This window comes from Tachypleus tridentatus, chromosome 10, assembly GCF_004210375.1.
Source record: "Tachypleus tridentatus isolate NWPU-2018 chromosome 10, ASM421037v1, whole genome shotgun sequence".
Lineage (NCBI taxonomy): Eukaryota > Metazoa > Arthropoda > Merostomata > Xiphosura > Limulidae > Tachypleus > Tachypleus tridentatus.
Window position 1 is genome coordinate 164,793,342 of NC_134834.1, and position 21,969 is coordinate 164,815,310.

At 33.6% G+C, this 21,969-nt stretch overlaps 1 protein-coding gene across 1 annotated transcript in view; it reads right to left on the reverse strand.

The window, feature by feature from the left end:
* Positions 1 to 4,328: 4,328 nt before the first annotated feature.
* LOC143230839 (LIM/homeobox protein Awh-like) overlaps positions 4,329 to 21,969 on the reverse strand; it is a 76,955-nt gene continuing 59,314 nt past the window's right edge. The window contains exons 3-5 of the mRNA XM_076465058.1: positions 16,067 to 16,284; positions 6,364 to 6,603; positions 4,329 to 4,957 (exon numbers count right to left, since the gene is read on the reverse strand). Coding sequence (XP_076321173.1) covers positions 4,848 to 4,957; positions 6,364 to 6,603; positions 16,067 to 16,284 — 568 coding nt within the window. The 3' untranslated portion in view covers positions 4,329 to 4,847. The remainder of the gene's footprint in view (positions 4,958 to 6,363; positions 6,604 to 16,066; positions 16,285 to 21,969) is intronic.

Consider the following 21,969-nt stretch of genomic DNA (forward strand, 5'->3'; position numbering starts at 1 on the left):
TGAGTTGTTATTCCTGTTTGTATAAGTTGTAGAGTCATGCAACTGCCAGAAATTATACAGAATAAAATTGTTCAACTGTCCAGGGATGGTATGAAGCAAACGGAAATTTCCAGAACAGTAGGGTGTGCTCTCAATGCACTGTATGTAGAAACCTAAAACGCCATCAGTGTGTTTGTGTGTTTTTCTTATAGCAAAGCCACATAGGGCTATCTGCTCAGCCCACAGAGGGAATCGAACCCCTGATTTTAGCGTTGTAAATCCGGAGACATACCGCTGTACTAGCGGGGGCAACGCCATCAGACTAAAAGAAACATTGTTTCAAGTAAGTCTACTGGTAGACCCCGAAAAACTACTGTTCGGGAGGTCCTTATCATGATCAGGTTAACACAAGGTAGTCAAAAGGTTTTGCAATATCCCACAAAAGGAACGGTATGAACATATTCATTCCAGATTATCAAAAGAATAATGAATAGGACCCTGCCCAAACAAGATTTTTTTTTGCGAAAACTATCTGCAAACCGATATTAAATTTCACCACCATCACCGTAGTATCTAGAAAAGACAACATGCCAACTTACACTTAGGACGCTGGAAACATGTCATCTTTTCATATTAATCCTGTTTCTGACTTCTTAAAGTTTACAGTAGGATTCGTGTTTGTCTTTTGTCTGAAGAGTAAATGCGGTAAGACTGTCTTTTCCAAAGGATGTGGTGCAGTATTTGTTTGGGCAGCTATTCATCATGGTAGGAAACTGTTTTTCATACCCTCCAAAGAAACTTCATTGGCACCATATGGAGACAATATCTCTGCCATATGATAGGACAAGGTTTGAAATAACTTTTTTTCCAGGATAATAATGTCACTGTCCATAGTGTGTGTATTGTACCAGATTATCTCTATCAGGAAGACATTACAAGATTGTCTTGACCACCAAAATCTCCAGACTGTAATCCCATTCGGTAGAACTTAGCAAGAAAATCAGCTACTGTAGTTGAGTTGCAGCGTCTTCTAGTGACAAATAAGGATAAAATCACAATGTATTACATCAATAAACTCATTGACAACACATCACGTCGTGTTGCAGAAGTTATTAGTGTAAAAGGAGCAACAAACCACTGAACGTTTAATGTAAGCTGACATGAGGTTACAGACACTATTTACATTAATTTGATGTTATATATTGTTATTATATATGTTTTGGCAAACTTTTATTGTGATAGGCGAAAGGCTACATTTTACATCTTTCTACAGGTGTCTGATAAAATTGTTTGCTGTTCTAATAAATCGTTCGTGATCTCCATATAACCTATCTCATTACACAAATTACATATGTAGATGTTTAATATAACACGCATTTCTCAGTTCATGATAACGGTCTTAATTGTTATAAAATATGCAAACAATTTGGCCAAGACTGTATTTACGTGTTTATTTAGCCATACGTATGTCTCACATATGTAGTAATGACTGTACTTACAAATAATGTGAGCTTATAAACTAGACACTTCGAGACGTCCATTTCAGTGGTTTATGTTTGTGTTGTCGCTTCTTTTAAAACATTGCGAATTTGCTTACTTCAAAGCAGCAGTATAAATCTGTTTCCTTTGTTTAAAGGTATAGCACAAAACTCCAAAAAGTGCAATTTCGACGTAGTTGTCCCTAACTTTAAATTGATAGATTAAAGGGTAAACAAATTGGCAATATATACAGGACAATTCTTGTCTGACCGAATAATGAAATTTGAACATAAATTTTGTGACAAGCAGCGAACATTAAATCCATGGATTTAAAGTCCGAGCACACTAACTAATAAGCCACATTCGACCCCACTCAGTCTATCAATAGACGAGAAAATGTTTAGTATTATTATGCAAAATTAGTAATAATTTGATTTAAAACTTTCAACTGGCTAAAACTACAATAGTTAATTGAAAACTCAAATAAGTTTAAAAAACTCGTTTCATCACTATTAATCTGAACAGCTCTACACAATAACTCAATGTCACACATTAGCAATACAATGTGAATAAGTACAGAGTATTTCCTGAGTGTTTATATATGGAATGTTTAAAAATTTACAGTATATATATATACATATTGAACAGTACTAATTAAATGGGTATTTAAGAATTTAGTTTATGCTATTCAGATCGTTATTGTAATGAATCCGATAAAAATTTATTAAAATATTTAATTTTTAATTATACTGCGAAAATATTATGCGAACAGAATTCTACCTGCAACAACAAAATTGATTTACTTTAATTATTTCAATTGAGAAATATTATTGAGAGAGTATAGATTACCTTGCAAATTATTAAGAAATCACTAAAACTTAGAATATGAAAAAGAAAGCCTTCATGATAATTTTACTGATCACCACTAGATGATACTACAGCAACAGAGTGTGATTATAGTATAACCGTTGTGGGATCGTGTTAAAAGTTTTATATCTATAATTTTAATAGAAATGAATACAACCCTATAATCCGAGCGCTCTCAAATGATGGGCCTTTATTTTTCAGGGGCTGTGACGGATTTATCGTTATACATTCATTTTAATCTCCACGTTTGTTTCAGTTTAATGTATGTAACTTATATTGTTAAATGTGCATTGGGCAAGTCCCATCTGTTTTCTAAATTTATAGAAGATTCTCGAGAGTAGGAATTAACAGTATATATGTTTCACGAAAACACTGGCGAATATTCGAATATTGTTGAACCTTCGAAAATCTCACGAAATGAGTATAAAATCTAGTCATCGCAAGACGCCGAGAGACAGTAATAGAATATTGTTGGCCAGCTATAGACAGTATATTGAAAGCCTCGGAAGCTATAATTGTAACAAACGCTTATTAATCGAAAAACTGCAGAATTTGACCAGGAACGGCTATAGATTTCGAACATTACAAACCGTTCAACTTTATTGAATTAACTTCAGACGTTAGTATTTATACAAGGACATTAAATATCTTCGTCGGTAAAAAGTCAGTTTTTAAGGGCTGTGAGTCCAGTCAAGAAAAGACAGCTAGCTACCTTAGGCGAGGTGTAACAATATTAACTCAGAAATAATTTGCTCGTCGCGGAGTTAAACTATCGATAAAATATTCAGTTCTAAACCACATAGAAGACTCGATAGTTTTTAAGTTTGTAAAACTCTTGTACAATATTTGTAATAACTATTATAAATTGTATTGCTGTTTGTATATTAAAATATATTTGTGTTAATAAGGAAAATTGTGTGTAACAATTTTGTTGGAATATATCATAAATTTGATATATATCGAAATTCAATGAACTTCTAAATTAAAATTAATATTTACGGTTGTTTGAAATAGTAATAGGTAACTTACGTAATATAACAAATCGAAGATCCGTCCGAGATAAATTGTAATACGTAACTGTAAAATCTAGGTATTTCCACTTTGCCCCTGAAAAAGAAATGTCCACCTTTCGAAAGCGCTGGGATTATAGGGTTTTTATTTCACTTCTGTCAAGAGGTCTTGAACCTACGTGTTTTTCTTACATCACGAATACACGCAGATGCGACCAATCAATTGTTATTGAAAGCTGAGTGAGGTAAACAAATTCAGTTTCCACTCGAGAGATACTAGCAAAAATAACTTCCAGTTAACTCTTATACCTTGAAGAATATGTAATATCGTCTCGTGAACTTCCGAGATAAGATTCAGTATTTACCACTAATAGAAGAAACAGTGATATGTTTTGATACAACGAAAACGTATAAAGTGTTAAAGTTTAATCTCTAATGATTTTAAATAATTTTCATACTAATGATAACGTGATCACAGAAAACCTTTTAATATATTGAGTTTACTCGATATAACTGTTTTCATCTTCGATCATCTGGACGATAATTATGAGTTGATTATAGAATGGGAAGTTAATATTAGAAGAGAAGCAACTGTCACTACCACAACTTTATTTAGTTGGTTATAAATATCAATACACAGACAGCTAGCGGCATCTAGTGCTAGAAAGTTATAGCTTTAAAAATAGGTTCACTTCTTGTACACGATACATTTTACAGAACAACTTTAGGTTGTACTGTTTACTTTTTAAGTGTTTTTAATTTTCCATTATCTTCTGTCTTTGGCTGGTTCTCTTATTAAATCACATCAAAATAGTTATATTAATAGTAACACATACATCATTGTGGATCAATGACCGTGATTAATATTTTTGCGTTCTTTATCAGCAAGACTAGATTAATTGTATGGTATTATATAACTACTATCATTTTAAAACATTACTTTATTAGCACTTCAAAAGGAATATGGAACATAATTAAAGTTACTGACAAGAGAACATTTTTTATTATTTATTACACGATGCGTTATAGTACACTTCCCACTTTCCTTAAATAAAAATTGGAAGGTAATTAACAACAAGAGACATTATAAACTTCAGGGAACCTGTAACATGACATTTGTTTTAATAGAAACAATAAGAAATCACGCTGGAAAACAAACACACCATTTAAATGTTTTGTTTGTCCACACACACACATTTTGTACACGAATCACATAAGTTAATCAATAGTTTGTAGAATACTTTTCCTTATTCTTTGAGATCTCCAAGTAGAATATAATAGATTAGTAATGAAAACCACTGGAAAAATAAAACAAAAATAAAAACATTTCTACTTCAGTCGGCCATCTTGATTTTTACCACCGTTTCACACGACTGAATCTTTGTGAGATAATGAGAAACATTCACTCGGTTAACGCTGGATGTTTAACAACACTCATAATAACCTTCTAGCCGGGGTTGTTTCACCGGAACTTTATACGTTCAATAGTTCTTCATTACATTTCCACTTGGGTCATGCAACCTGCACCATGTTCATATGTAGAGAAGGCTTAGAACACAAACAGTACATCATTCCACATCCGGGACACACGGCAGCTGACGACACAGGAGTTATGAAAGTTGCTGCAAGATTATAAATAAATAAAATACTTTATTGGAAATTTTGTCACAAATTTTCGTCGAAAAATTTTCATTTTTGTAGTTTTTTTACTTAGTTCCAGAAATAAAGCGTTTACTCGGTATGATTAGAAATTAATTTATAATTAAAATTCCGATAGCCCGATGTGGCTTTACTATAAAAACACACACACACACTAAAATTCAGTTTAAAAGGTTACAATAAAAAAAGGTTACTCTGCAACCAGTTAATAGGACAGTTTTAAATTGCAAAAATTTAATTACTTGTCACTTCTAATCAAAGAACCAGTTTTCAAAATATTTAAAGCTGCCACCAGATAATAGTAAATTGTTATACAGTACCCTTTAATAATAAAATTAATAGTCTTGCTGTAGAGTTTCACTGATGATATTAACCTGCAATACAGTATAAATTCAAAACGGAGTATAAGCAAACCCTATAGTGCCTGGCAGCTTCCTCTTTTCTATATTCATTAGGGTTCATAATCAGTAAAGATATGTATGTCATAGTTATGGAAATATTGTGGATATTTCACACAAAACCACCAGCTTTAAGGATGTTCATATTTATATGCACGGATACTCTGTAATTTGACCAATGGTCTTTCGGAATGAAGCACCATGTATTTTCCATACTTAGAATGAAGGCAAGCATTTTAAGTATTTTTTTAAAAATGATCAATCACAAAAGATTTGGAGTAGCAACTAACCAGTTAAAGTTTCTAATTTAAATTATGAAGTTCTGTTGTTCCTCCCTTTGAAACAAAATAGCAATAGTATTCATCAATAACCATAACGCATTTGATATTTTCTTTCGAATATGTCATTGGTAAAATTTAAACACACGCATAAAATCTTTTTATGGTTTTTAGTTTCATAAAACATCGAAACAGAAAATATTTATGTCCTCCTTTTACGGACAAGACACAGAGTTAACTGTGGTATATTGAAGAGAAAGATAACTAGGCATGTACATATATTTACAGAGCAGACAGGACATGTAGTGTTCTACGATCCTGTCTATTAAAAATAATTAAAACTTACCATTTTAATTATTGAGCTTTTCATAAAAATGAATTTCTCTTTAAGGTACAGAATGGGTGATGATAAAAAACTAATTTTAGAAACGTTATTTTAATATTCTGTTCTTTTAGAACATGAAAATATTTAGAAACAAAAACGTGAATTATAACGCGAAGGAAACAGTGCTACATACAAGTATGTTAAAGTTAATATGTGAGAGAGAGAGGACAGATACGAATGAATATGAGGGAAACAGAAGTACATATCCCAAACACTTTTCAACATGATTTATGAATTATTAGGATAATGAGTGAGGGGTTGGGGTGAGATATGTGGATAAAGACAAGAAAACAAAATTAAAAACTCACAGCCAGTCTTTTTAGCTTGATTTGTGAGGTACTTTTTCTGTCTAGCTCTTGAGTTTTGAAACCACACTTGAGTGACTCTTTTACTGAGTCCTGTAATTTGAGCGATCCGTTCAAGGTCTTGCCCATCAGGGTTCGAATCTAGGTTGAAGTTTGCTTGTAAAACTTGGAGTTGCTCTTCAGTAAATGTTGTCCTAACCCTTTTTGTCTTCGATTTTTGATGATACTCCTGGTAGCCACTTTCTAGAAGAAAGGTGTCAGTAGGCTTAGAGTAATGGTCTACTAAGTTTTACAGTTTAATTCTGAAAAGTAAATACTATAACCAATCAGTTGTAGATATTACTGATTTGGGAAAAAAAAACACTTTACATTTTACCTAACTTTAACAATTTGCTTAAAGAATAGTAACAAATTATTTCGTATAAAATTTCAAGCAAAGTTATTTAGAAGAATTTGAACAAGTCATTATAAGTTTCTGAGAGCCAGTTAATTATAAAAATAATTTAATAAAATTACATTTTCAGATTAATTCTACATTATCAAGGTTGTCTGAAGAGATCGTGAAACGTCTTATTGTGAAGAACTGATAAAACGGTATATATCTAAAGATGATTTCACTCTGTATGGGGAAGAACTAATAAATTAGATTGGAATCTAGCAAGCAGAATTACTGTTGTCATCTTCTAACTTAATATTTTTAAATATTCAAGGTAAACATATTCCTTATAGAAAGAAAAGGGTGGCTGAATGTTAAAAACCAGGATGGCTTACAAAGAGTTAAAAAGATAAAATGAAAGAAGATCAAGAAAGATGATGAAAGAGAAAATTAAGACATCGGAAAGTTTGGCTGAAAATGTAAATATTAACATAAAGAATTTATTTAAATACATTAAGGATAAATACAACGTCAAAAGATGATAAAGGAAGGCTAGTATCTGATGGTTATGAAATGGATGGGTTATTAAATTTTGCTTTTTCTTCGGTTTTCATTAATGAAAATTTAAGCAGTATTTCATATTTTGAGCATTTTATAAATGAAAATGAGTTCAAACAAGATTACTTAATTATCTCTGAGTTTATTAAGAAAACTTGGGAAGTTTAAAAATGATATGGTTTCTGGACCAGATAGTATATCCCCAAGAGTTTTGAAGGGGGTTAAAGATTGGATACTTGAGCTATTTACTACTATTTTTGTCAGTCCTTATCTGTGGTCAGGTGCCAGAGGATTGGATATTAGCTCATGTAACTCCTTTTTTTTCAAGAGAGATGATAAAAATTGTCCCAGTAATTTTAAACCCATTATCAGTTGTGGGAAAAGTTTCAGAAAGTTTGTTAAAAGATGCTTTGCAAAGCCATTTAATAAAGTTTATAATTTTATGGGATACTCAAAATGGTTTTATTAAGGGAATATCTTGCCTTACATTAACATTCTTTGAAAATGTTACTGCATGTGTAAATGAGGGTAAGAGCGTAGGTTTGGTGTATCTGAATCTTTAGAAAGTACTTGACAAAGTGCCACATAAAAGGCTTGTGAAGAAACTCATCTCTATAGATGTGGGGGTTAGGTTAACTAATTGAATGGAAGTGTTAATGGATGAAAGAAAGCAGAGGGCTGTTACAAATGTAATTCAGTTAAACTAGACTAATGTCACAAGTGGGGTACTTCAGAACTCAGTATTAGGACTTTGATCTTTTTGATTTACATCAGTGATATAGATGAAGAAGTTCTCAATAAATTAGTTAAATATGCAGATAATATTAAGGTCTTGGTTGTTGCTATCTGTGAAGAGGATGCTGGTACTTTAAAATGTATTTAGATCATTTAGTGAGTTGGTTGAATAAATTGCTGATGGGTTTTAATTGTAATAAATGAAAGATAATGCATGTAAATTATCATAATTTGAATTATAAGTGTAATCTGGATGGGAATAGCCTTAACAGTGTTATGAAAAAAAGGGATCTTGGTGTAATAGTCGATTAGTCTCTAAAACTATGCAAGGGGCTTGTTGTTGCTAGTGGTAAGGCAAATAAGATTATAAATTGTATCTACAGAAACATTGAATATAAATCTAAAAAGGTTATAATTTCATTGTGCATGTTACTGATAAGACTAAGGAGACCAAGACTGAACATTAAATTATTGAAAAGGATTGAAAAAAGAGATACTAGAATAGTGTCTGAGATCAAAAGGTTGTCATATGAGCAGAGGCTGAAATTTCTCAGAATATTTTCTCTTAAAGAAAATGGGAAATGAGGGTTCTGATGGAGATGTTTAAGATTGTAAAGGGAATTAATAGGGTTGATACATAATATTTGTTTCATATTGAACAGTTAGAAAAGTAGGGCACAAATATAAATTTTGGCAGAGTAGGAGTTATCTTTAGTTAATAGTTTATTTTTTATGGGGTGATTTGCCTTTGGAATAGATTGTTTTCGGATGTTGTAGAGATATTAAAGCTGAATGAGCTTTAAACAATACTTGATAAGTATATGAATGATAAAGGCTCTATTAAAGATTTATATTTATTTGTTACATTATTTTAATTTAGTTTAGGAGATGAAAGAGTCGAAACGGATCAACAGGACCCGTCCAAAAACATTATTTTATGTTAATCTTTCACCACTGTTATTATATTAATCGCCTTCGTCATATGCTAGAAACCGGGTTTCGATACCCGTAGTGAGTAGAGCACAGACAGTCCATTGTGTAGCTTCGTGCTCAGTTACAACCAACAACAACAACAAAAACTTTCGTCATATATTAGCGCTAAATCTTACAATAATAAAATGTACCTTGTCTCACAAAAAGTTAGACCTACAATGTTGATGTACACAGAGTAATGATTGAAAGAAAATAGCGTTCCTTGGTTTCTTAGCCACTGGTGGATAATATCCGGCAGAATGAAGAAACTATATTTTATGAGTTACTTTATCATTGATATTTAGAACTATTGCTGATCCATACTATCATAAAATGTAATGTAGTAGGGGCTCCTTGCTTTTCAAGTTACTGAGGTGTATTAACATATGAGGTATGTATAATATTATAGAATTATCATTCAATTAGCGACATATAGAATGATTAGGTAACTCTTTGTTTTCCAGGCCACTGCGTGAATTTTCTGATGCAAAACATTGTCTGATCTTTCAAGGAAATCACTTTCAAAATCTAGTTAATTGGTGAAAATTCTGTGAAGCAAGAACTTACTACATTTTTCAGTGAATTTCCTGGGAACGTGTTCTATCTATAGTGTAGATAATCGACTGTGGTCCTTTCTTTGCGAGTGCTTGCATTACCTTTCCTTCTTCTTTATTTAAAACTTGTCTAATTTCATTATTGCACATACCAGAACACTCGGTCAAGTTTCAAACACAAGCTACTCACTTCCTGGTCGATCATGCTGTTATTTATAAGCGAATCTATCTGATAATTGCGCATAAATCAGTTTCACCTGATAATAATATATCAGAATTAAAGAAAAGGCATTATGGTTGAGGTTTCGTATTGGCCATGTAATTCATTATATGATGCTTCTTCAGTTTTGTAATCAAAACTATTATTCGTGAATAGCAACCACAAGTTTTTCCACATTAATTCTGCGGTATTTAGGGGTTACGCTACGTATGTAATGCCTCTGCATTTATTATTCTATTTATTAGTTCCTTGGTGTTTAAATACGCCATGTTTGTTTCTATTTGTTGACTTGTTTTAAGCAACGTGTGTAGAATGTTCCAACTTTCAATAAAATCGACACTCTCTAATAAACATGGCCTGGTTTCGCTCTTATTCAGTAAAGGATATTACAGGAATATTAAATGCAAGATCATAGTTAAATGGCTCTAAAATGTAATTTTGTTTAATGTGATAGACTGGGTAAAAATAAGTTTGCTTTTAGGAAGTGGAAAGGTGAGAGAATGAATAAGGAGCAACTGACACTGAAATAGAATTTAAACAACATTGAATCTGTTTGTTTGGTTTTTGAATTTCGCGCAAAGCTACTCGAGAGCTATCTGCGCTAGTCGTTCCTAATTTAGCAGTGTAAGACTAGAGGGAAGGCAGCTAGTCATCACCACCCACCGTTGGGCTACTATTTTATCAATGAATAGTGGAATTGACCGTAACATTATAACGCCCCCACGGCTGAAAGGGCGAGCATGTTTGGTGCGACCGGGATTCGTGCCCGCGACCCTCTGATTACGAGTCGAACGCCTTAACACGCTTGGCTATGCCGGGCCCCAACGTTGAATCTTTGGTTGTTGTAAAGTATAGACGTTTCTCTGGATAGTTCTAGATAATTTTGTATCATACGCTTAAAAGCAAATTTTTAATAAAAAAGTGTTTTTTTGCAATTTTTTTTTTCAGTGAGTTAATAGCTATTTCTTTCATATCCTCAAGTTTTGAGTGTTTAAGATTTTATTACCTTATTGACTACGTTGCAAATAGTTATTTCATTAATTTAGAGCGTTAATTCTCTTATTTCTTCAATTGTTATTTAAGAAACACTAATTATCGTATCTGCTAAAAGAAGGGTTGACTTGATTTAGCTCTTGAGTTAACTCGAAGTTGTAGTTAAAAAATACGACACAACACCCTGGTGTAAACTCAGTACAGAAAGGAAGTGAGCAACATAACCAAAAGAAATAAAGAAGTGTAAACCAAGATGGTGTTTTATCAGATCAACTAACTTTTTATTGATTAAAATGTATCGACGATTCCATAAAAACATCGCACAGGTAATGTCTAGTTAATAAGCTTTTAGGTTTGTGGCGTTGATCTTTCTTTGCCTAATCTTTCACGGCTGTGAAGTGAAAATAATTCAATAACCAGTCCACTTAAACGAAAACAGCTCGAACATTGTTTTAACTTACAGTTTCTAAGTTTTCCTCCTCTTTTTAACTGTACCACATGACATAAAATTCAACTTCCTTACACAAGGTAACGTGATAACTAGCACTAATCCACTCTTGCAAATCACTCTTCAAACCACTTACTTTCCAGTTAACTTTAACGCAACTCTAGCCAATGCTTCAAGAAACGTCATTATATAACCCAAGTTGGAACATAAGAATATATTAGAATTTTACACCACATTCTTAGAACACGACCTCACATTATATCTATCGACTTTTCTTAGAATTTATAGGCCTATTCTAACTTCCTGAACTTAACGTTATCGTCAACAACACATAGCTCCCTCTTGTTAACAGACAAGCTACAACATGAAAAATATATATAAATATGTATATATAGGCGAAAAGCTATAAAAAAAGAGTAGTCCAAAAAATGAATAAAGGTGAGAGAACAGATAAAATGATGAAGAAACCTGCAGCAGGAACGACTGAAATAAAGAGGTAAAAAGATGAGGCACAGAAAGTGGAACGATGCAGTATAAACCAACGGAAGAGGTAAAAAAGTTGAGGTAGAGAATGGGAAACGTAATATAAACCTACGGAATGGGTAAAATGTTGAAACAGAGAACGAGAAAGATGTAGTATAAACCTATAAAAGAGGTTAAAAATGTAACAGAGAGAGTTCGTGAAGACATGATATATGTCATTGTTTTGTATAAATTAAGAAGATAAAATAGGAGGCATTGAAAATTTGCAATGCTAATAAATAAAAAAGAAAGCGTTGTCGAAGAGGTATGTTCAGAATGAAGATTCATCAAAGAGACTGTTTTTAATGGATGTTTTGGTGTTTAGTTGATTAAAATATCACTCTTATCAATACGAAGTAAAATAGAACGTTTAAATTTTGTCATTAATACATGAAAGTTCTAGCAACACACAAACGAAAAATATTTGAACATGAACCTCTGATTGATTTCGAAAAATGTAAATTATCCAGCCATAAATTGTCTTGAAGGAAGTTGAACAAACACACTTTAATACGTTTTATTATATTCTATTATAGCTAAATTAAATAACTATGACCTATTGTTGTCTAGTGGTTAGAATGTTCGGATAATTAATTAGAAAATTCTCGGTTGACGCAAAAAACAAGTTACAAATTTTGAGGCTGTGAGTGCGCTGTAAGAGAAACGGTCCAATCTAACTATTCGGTCAGACAAGAGTACCCTAAGAGTTGGCGGTGTATGCCCTCTTGTCTATCAGTGCAAAATTATGAATAGCTTTGCATTGACAGCTATTTGTATAGGTATAGGGCGAAAATTCTAAAACAAACACATTTAACTAATTCTATTACCTAATATAAGTCTATGTCTAATTAAAATACAAACATTTATATAGAGGAGACGATCTACCAATCTCAATCAGTTATTTCTGTATGAAACTTTTTTCTAATATTTCACTCTTGTTATCTTCTTTTTTTACAGAATTTTTTCCGTTCTATTGATTATACTCACCAAAGTTTTTCACGATCCGTGCAGTTTTTCATGAGAAAGAATACATAGATTGCGAGTTTCATTACATATATATATATATATAAATTACTGAGAAATTGTAAATGAAATCTGCCACAATCCCTCAATGCTCCCTAAACACAGATCTCCAGGTGGAAACGCAAATCTAAGTCGATTCCCTTCTGTCTGACTGGATCTAAAAGAGAAAGGGATCCCGAAGAGAGCACACACAATCCAAACTACGACCTTATTCACCCAGTGAGATAAATTACTAAATAATACAACCCTAAATAATGCCAGATGCAATGGCTTAACGTGACCTTCTTAGCAAAAACAAACAAACTACAATCATGATGATCCCATTACAAAATAAAACATCAAGTTCATTTGACAGGAATCGAAGTTTAGTAATAAACAATAGTGTTGTGACAACAACAAACATATGACATTTGTGTGATAGTAACAAACATTTAATTGTTAGGCGTTTCGAAATGCACATACTCAATCTTCAGCACACTACGTTAAATAACTTAAATGATAGATACGAAGGTTCCTAAGTTTGTAAAGCTCCAACTATAAAGACGAATTAAAACACAGTGAAAAAATGAAGTTAATTTTATGAAAGGGGGAATATAAGAGATATAAAGTGCAACAACTGTGACAATATTGCACTTATTTCTTGATGTGTTTTATTTTCTCAAAATTAATTAGGTTATTCTTAACACAAGTAATTTATAACAAAGTTGTGTTATTATTCTTTAATTAAGGATCAGTATTTTATGAATCAAGATGACATGATTTCTGTCGTATGTATGCAAATTATGGAGCATGGAAGACAGTGATAGTCGTTTTTCAACTGACAGATTTTCAACTCATCCAGACACATCCATTGCACACATAGTGAAAAGTCCTTTGTAACTTAGGAACAATCAACACGTTTCGCCCGGATTAAAATTTTTCAAAAACTGATAAAAACATGAATCCTCGCGTTTCATATGATATGCTGTTGTTTTTTATTGCGAGTGTATTTTATAGTAAATTATAAGAAACCATATACAAAAAGAAAAGGAAGCGTTTTTATATTCAAATAATTCATTGTATTTTCATCAAGTGATGGAAAGCTTTTTTTTATCACACATAGGAAAGGAAACGGAATATGTTACGTAGTTTGTGTTCTTAACATCAAATATAAATAATCTTATGGCTTATTTGTGTAGTTATTATGATGAATATAATTACACGTTAAAACAAAACACGTAGATTTTACGATCTGTTACACATCACAGTGACAGAAATGTGATTAATATATTTTATACATGATACACTTAAGTATATATTATGTGCGTGGTTTATAACCTACGTATAATAATTTGTCCACGAATGCAATTACGTTTTATCATTACTTTAGCCACAACAAAGCTCTAAATATACAACGTAATCAGTTTGTTTGTATTTGTTTCTTTTTTAATTTTGCGCAAAGCTACACGAGGGCTATTCTGCGCTAGTCGTCCCTAATTTAGCAGTGTAAGACTAAAGGGAAAGCAGCTAGTTATTAACACCCATCGCCAACTCGTGGGATACTCTTTTATCAACGAATAATAGGATTGACTGTCACATTATAAGACCCCCATCACAGAAAAGAGAGCATGTTTGGTGTGAATGGGATTCGAGCCCACGACTCTCAAATTACAAGTCGATCGCTCTAACCACCTGGCCATGCCGGGTCACGTCATCAGTGAGAAAAACAGTTCATATTTGTTTAACAATCAAATTTACTCCAACAGTAAAACATTACTTAAAATGAAATATTCTTCCCTTCTCGTTCCCAGTGGCATAGCGGTATGTCTGCAAATTCATACCGCTAGAAACCGACTTTCAATACTCGGGATGGGCGGAGCACAGATAGCCCATTGTGTAGTTTTGTGCTTAATTCCAATTACTCAGTCTTCCCTGATCTTCCTTAGTAATGCAGACTTTTCTTTGTAGGCTCATAAACAAGTTGAACTACAGCTCTCAAGTTTATTTAACGCAACTAATCTGTTCCTCTGCAGTATGGTTGTGCAAATTGTGTTGGTTATCGTCGATAGCACTACAGTTAACTGTTTTTATGTTTCTTAAAATCCTTTTTATATGTGTTTTTTTACACAAAAGTGACTTCCCTAAATCTGTCACTAAGAGATGTCAGTATTACTCTTTAGAAGATTGAAATTATTTAGTTTTCATGAGCCACCTAAGCACGACCACCGTTTGTTAACCAATTTTTAAGAAGGGATTACATATAACCAGAATGGCCGTTATTACTTCGCGAGATCTTTTTTTTCTTCTTGCGTATGAAGCATTCGAAGACAGGTCGCTTATGTTCAAAGCAGTAGAAAAAAAGAAGCAATAGACAAACAAACAAACAAACTTGAAAGTGTCTTTCCAGCGTTGCTCTTTTGGCTGCACCAACAGACAGAGTACAGAACTGAATATATCTTCCCATGGATTGCCAACTGATTTAAAAAGAAAATGAAAATAAACAGCCTGCAGATAAAAGAACTGACAACTTTCATAGTATTCTCGTATCTTTAGAGCACACTGTGTTAAAAGTATCAGAATAACCCTGCTAAGTAATATTTATATCAATTTATACTTTGTGATATAATGCGTGTGTACGTAAAAGGACCAACAAACAGTACAATTTGTTCGTGCGTTTCACTGTCCCAGATTATTTATTACACTGTTTATTATTATAAAAATAGCTACTTAATTTCTATTAACTTTGGATCAGATATTGAATATTTGATCAGATATTTGGATCAGATCAGATCTCTTTTAGATCGAGTAGAAAAGAAATATATTTCTTTTAAATATGACGTTGATGTTTCCAGGAAGAAATAAATACATTGTAGTGACGTTTGTTTTAAGCCTTATTCCAGACGACCCTCAGTGGCACAGCGGTATATCTGCAGACTTACAACCCTATAAACCTGATTTCGATACCCATATTGAGCAGAGTACAAATAGCCCATTGTGTAGCTTTGCGCTTAACTTCAAACAAACAAAACCTTATCCAGAATTTACGTGATCACGTGAACCTGTGTGTAAAAAAAAAAAAAAAACAAACGTATGGAATGGTTTGCGTTGGCATTTTCGAATGTTCCATAAAAGTGTGTGCAACTACATAGTCATTTAACCTAAAATTCGAGAGTTTAGTTTTTCAGTGGGAAGTAAGGCATTACTCGAAACTGCAGAACGTTCAAAGTAATATTATTCAAAACTAAGGCCTACTTTTTGCGTATTAGTTTATTTCAATTTATCCCTTAAAAACGCCTATTCTTACAACATCTTTCCTTTCCACTTACCGTCGTTTGAGCCGTTGTTGTCGTCAAGAGTTTCAAAATAGTGCGTTTTACAAAGAACCCTGTTTTCGTACAGAGCAAATTCTTCTCCTGTGGATAATTGTCTTTTGCAAGAGTCGCAGGCGAAACAAGCCAGGTGATAAACTTTGTCACGAGCCCGCCTCACCCAGTCTGTAGGCTGTATTATTCTGCTACACTTGGAACATTTCGCTCCAAATTCCCTAAATATAATAGACACATGTTCTTAAGCAGAAAAATGAAACACTTACAGTTTACATATGAACGATCTCTGAGCTTAAACTTACATTGAAATCGTTAATAAACTGTATAAATTCATTGAGTGTAAAGGCTGAGTACGCTGCATTAAAATGATTTTGGAGACTCAATAAGTCGTTACAGTCCATGTCGACACGCCTGATCATGCGCTACCTCATGACATTCTTTCTTTAAAAGAGTTCTGCAACATGTTTTCTATTGCATAAGGCTCTGTTGTAATGTTTAAAACACACCCCTCCTCCCTTACACGTTTCATAAGCATCTGAAGTTGGAGTGCTACGGTTTCTTATCGTTCCTATCAATCGTCTGATCGCACAGAAACCTAAAGACATTGCCTTCGGCCAATTTACTGGCATATCTTCGTATGAAATAGCATGAATATCTTCATTCTCCAGGTACCTGAGGTCTGCAACGATAGAACAACTGTATCAGGGAAGCAGCTTGTACGCACGCAACACGTGTGCTTTTTCAAACGGAGACCTCATTTGATAATGTTGAGTATTGTTGCCTGGGACACAAAGACCATTTTTTTCCACTAACTTGTTTGTTAATGGATTTCTACCTGTTACAAGACGCCGGATTTCGTTTACATAACTGGGGTACAATTTGTTACAGGCTTTTTTGAATGTGGTTCTGATGTCCAAAGTGTGTTCACGTCTTTTTGTTGCCATTTAGAACAAGTACTATCCTCATCTGTACAGTTCTAAATTTGTGATATGAAGATATCTTTAACACTCCTACGAAAAGACGTTTCTAGTCCTGATTTCTCCAAGCCCGTTCCCCTGGCTGTGGTTTCGCTAGATAGTAGATAGGGACAGTGGGAATCTCGTTAATCCATTCATTAATGGATTTAAATGGCAATTTCTTTTAAATACAAAATTATTAGCCTAATGTTAATAACCTTTCAAGTTGCTCTGGGGCCTATTAGGCCCCACTTTTCGTAGGAGTGTTAAAATGTGGATGCATAAATATTTTGCGCTGGAAAGGAATATTGCATGCCCTTCGCAGAAGAGATAAATTTTCTATGGCATAACAAAATTTATATAGCTTACTAAAATGCCAACATGTTATTATGATACCTTTCATTCTATCAGAAATTTATATCGGCCATGGCAGTAGTGTGAATTAATGATTTGTATAACTCAAAACCATTTTAACATAACGCACTCAACCCCTTATATAAAGTCATCACTCTAAAATGTTTAATTATTTATATTTCAAATGTTTCACTGCAATAACCTGATACAACTTATCATAATTAGCAGAGATTTTAAAAACATTTAATCCTAATATTTTGTCAAATGCTGAATGGCCCGTTTGAATTCCAGATTATTTGCTTTGGCTGATATAAACGATCGATTCTCAAGTCACAAAAATGCACGCTTTTTTAAAATGTTGAAAATAATTATATGTTTTGCCATTCAGCATTTAGTAAGTGCTCAATTTAAATGTCACATTTCATAAAAAATAAAGCTTTTAGAAAGGAATTTGTTTAACATTCATATTTTTAACATAAAACGTTTACATTTTAGAAATGTAAATAAAGTACATTTTTCTCAGAATAAAGTTGTTAAAATCAATTGCTCCCTTATTTCTAGACATACTTTATAAAAACGTAGAAGTGAGGCTCCTGATATAAAAATTAACCAAAATAAGTGTAACTTTTTGTAGATGATTTACTTTGAACAATATTTCTTGTTGACAGAAGTTAGCAGTAAGATAATTATAGCGAGAACTAACAAGACTATTGTCTTGCTTTGTTAAAAGAAAACAAAATGACATTCTGTAGACAGACTCCTCTTATTTTAAATATTTAATATATTTAATCTGAACGATACCTTACGCTTCGCATTAATTAAACACCAGGTCAGAGATCTCACGGTTCGGGTATATACATCTTTAATTTGGGATTGCTGGCCAGAGAAAAGGAAACCTATTTGTTGCATCTGCCATCTACACAACTTATCGTAACAAATAACAGGATTGATTGCACATTCATAATGCCCTCGCGCCTTTTCAGTGAGATGCAAGTATTAGGACTCAAATCTTGGACCTTCTGATCCGTGCCCAACACGCCAACTACTTGGTCACGCCTTGTTCCTGTCAATATTGCTATACAAATTGAATCATAATTATCCCTATATCACTAGACTATTTAGAGAGGTCTTACATTTCATAGTTTTGACACTAATTGACGGAATCAAATTTAAATGAAACGGTAAGGTAACTTGGCCTATTTGATAAAAATTGTTTTGCACGTTGTTAAAGACCTCCGTGAAATAATGAACTGTAGAAACGTTAGTACACATAACCATAAACTAACTATCGTAAAAGTTGGCATTTTAGAACAACTCATTAAACAAAAAATCGAAAAATTTAATTTAACCAACAATGAAGACGGAGTCGAAAACGAACTCATATTTTTGAAATATCAAAAAAATGGATGGTATTGTGTATAATCTTCATCTAATGTCACAAGAGAAAAAAAATCTTAAATTACATTACTATAGCCATGACACCATTAGAAAATAAGAAAAATGTAGAATAAAATCGAACACCGACTAAATTATTTGGCACATGCATGTAATTATTCGACAGAAAGTAGAATATACGCTAGAGTAGGGCTATTTAAAGTGTATAAATAAGCAAATAAGAAATAAATTCGCCCAAAAAATGTAAATGTAAGCAATGCGCAGACAACGTGATGAAGTACCTGTAAATCAGTTTCTTGGCAGGACCTAGATGTAGAGAGGTGTAAACAACAAATTGTAAGCTGGGAGAACCTAATTGTAGAGAGGTGTAAACAACAAATTGTAAGCTGGGAGAATTTAGTTGTAGAGAGATGTAAACAACAAACAGTAATCTGGGAAGAACCTAATTGTAGCGAGGTATAAACAACAAACAGCAAGCTGGGAAGAACCTAATTGTAGCGAGGTATAAACAACAAACAGTAAGCTGAAAAGAACCTAGTTTGTAGCGAGACATAAGCAACAAACAATAAACAGTGTTTAAACATCAAGTTTCTAGGTTGCAGATGGCAAAATGCTTTTAAAAAACATTCTCCACTATGTTGATTTGATTCGCTGTTTTGCTTTCTTGGACAAAATAATAAATTATCAAGAAACAAGAAACAACTATCCAGTGATTTAAAAAACCAAATTATTGTAAAATACAAGTCTCGTGTGTCTCTTTCCCGTATTGCTACACAACTTAATGTGCCGAAATTTACTGTTCAAAGCATAATTGCCAAGTTTAAGCTTACAGGATCAACTGCTAACCTACCTCGTTCCGGACGCCCCACCAAAATTCCAGAGAGAACCAAGAGAAAGGTTCTCAGAGAAATTAGTAGGAACCCTTGTTTAACAAGTAATGACATACAGAAACTGGTAAAGGAAACTGGGTTTGAAGTAAGCATCTCTACAGTTACGAACATGTTACGCTCTTCTGGGTTCAAAACATACCGTCCTCGTAGAACACCATATTTAAAGCCTGTTCATTTAGAAGCATGATTGAGGTATGCAAGAAAACATGTAGATAAACCCTTTACCTATTGGAAGAGTATTCTTTGGTCAGACGAAACTAAAATCGAGCTTTTCGGCCACAATGATGTTCGCAATATTTTCCGTAAGAAGGGGGAACGAAATCTTACAAAGGACACCATTGCTACAGTTAAACACGGAAGTGGCTCGATCATGCTATGGGGTTTCTTCAGCTCTTCTGGCGTAGGCAGCCTTTACCGCATCAACGGAATCATGAAAAAAGAAGAGTACGTTGATATATTAGGCACTTATATCAAGAATGATGCTCAGAACTTGCGGCTTGGGCGTCGTTGGATCTTCCAGCACGACAATGACCCTAAGCACACATCGAAATATGTGCAATCCTGGTTGCAGAGGAACCATATAAGTCTTCTGGAGTGGCCATCGCAGTCACCCGATCACAACCCAATTGAAAACGTTTGGCATGAGTTGAAGACCAGGGTTCATCAGCGTCATCCGAAAAAACTTGCAAGAGTTGGAGGCCTTCTGTAAAAATGAATGGAAGAAAATACCAGTCGAGTGCTATGAAACGATCATGGAGGGCTATGAGGAGAGATTGCGCTAAGTAATTCACCTGAAAAGCTACACAACTGACCATTGAAGTAGACGCACGAACACTTTCTGCCCCTCCTATGTTTGGTTATTTGTTTATAAACAGTTTATTTGTCGTTCAATTTACATAAAAATTGATGTAGATGTGTGTTAATATAATATTTATAATATTATTTTCATTATCCTAATCGTGATACTTTTTAAAGTAATGAAGAAAAAACTACTCACGACACAGGGGTACGAACACTTTCTGTTGCAACTGTAGGTGTAAATGTTCTACATATAGAATAAGCGTGTTGAATACACATTGAAATATGTTTACGAAAACGAGGTAAGACACTAAAGACATTAACCGTTATCAGCTGACTGCAGGTACTTTCTCAGAGTAAGTCTAAACCTCGAAAACAATATCGAATTATCACACGCTGATACTAAATCCAGTGAGCCAACATCCATTTCGCTTCCCTACGTTTTTATTTTCACATTACTTTATGCGGTGTATACGTTGTTGTTTTTTAACCTGATTTCCGACATTGCATCAAAATATTTCACCTTTGTTTCTTTATTTTTGAATCTCGCGGAAAGCTACACAAGGGCTATCTGCGCTAGCCGTCCCTAATTTAACAGTGTAAGACTAGAGGCAAGGCAGCTAGTCATCACCACCCATAGCCAACGCTTGGGCTACTCTTTTATCAATGAATAGGGGGATTGATCGTCATATTATAACACCCCCACGGCTACAAGGAAGAGAATGTTTGGTTCGACGAGGATTCGAACCCACGACCCTCACATTACGAGTCGAACGCCTTAACAACCTGGCCATGCCGGGCCGCCATAATATTCCAACGTTTCTACCCTAATAGTAAAAACGTTTCTGCTGATCATGCCCCAAAAACTAATTAGTTTCCTTTGCATTTTGCAGGTGTACTTATAACAAATTTGATTCACCTCCGACTTTACACCCTTCACAATAGACACAAGTTTTTCTTATGGAGAGTATCCTCTTCACACTATACACACACGTTTAGCCTCCAACACTTACTGGTACAACAAAATCAGTATTTGATTGTTAAAAAATGCACACACCATAACAAATGTTATTGTATCAAATGGCTTATTTAAGTAGTATTCTGACCGCTGCTTTGCTTACTTTGCAATTCAACTAGCGTGATGAGTTCTGGATTGAGCGAAACGCGTCGTCAGTATTGGTTATGACATATATAGTGTGTATGGAATACTATTATTATATACTCTTCTAATTCTTAAAAGTCCCTAAGGGGCTATATTACGAATGTAATGTTTTTAAAAACCTATTAGGTCTAATACTGTGTGTGTTTTTCTTATATCAAAGCCACAAGGGGCTATCTGCTCAGGCCACCGAGAGGAATCGAACCCCTGATTTTAGCGTTGTAAATCCGGAGACATACCGCTGTACTAGCGGTGAGTAGGTCTAATACTAATGTCTTATGACGTATGTAATTGTAAGTATTGTATATTACTTAAAAGAGGTAATTTTAAAATAATATATAGAGATAAAAA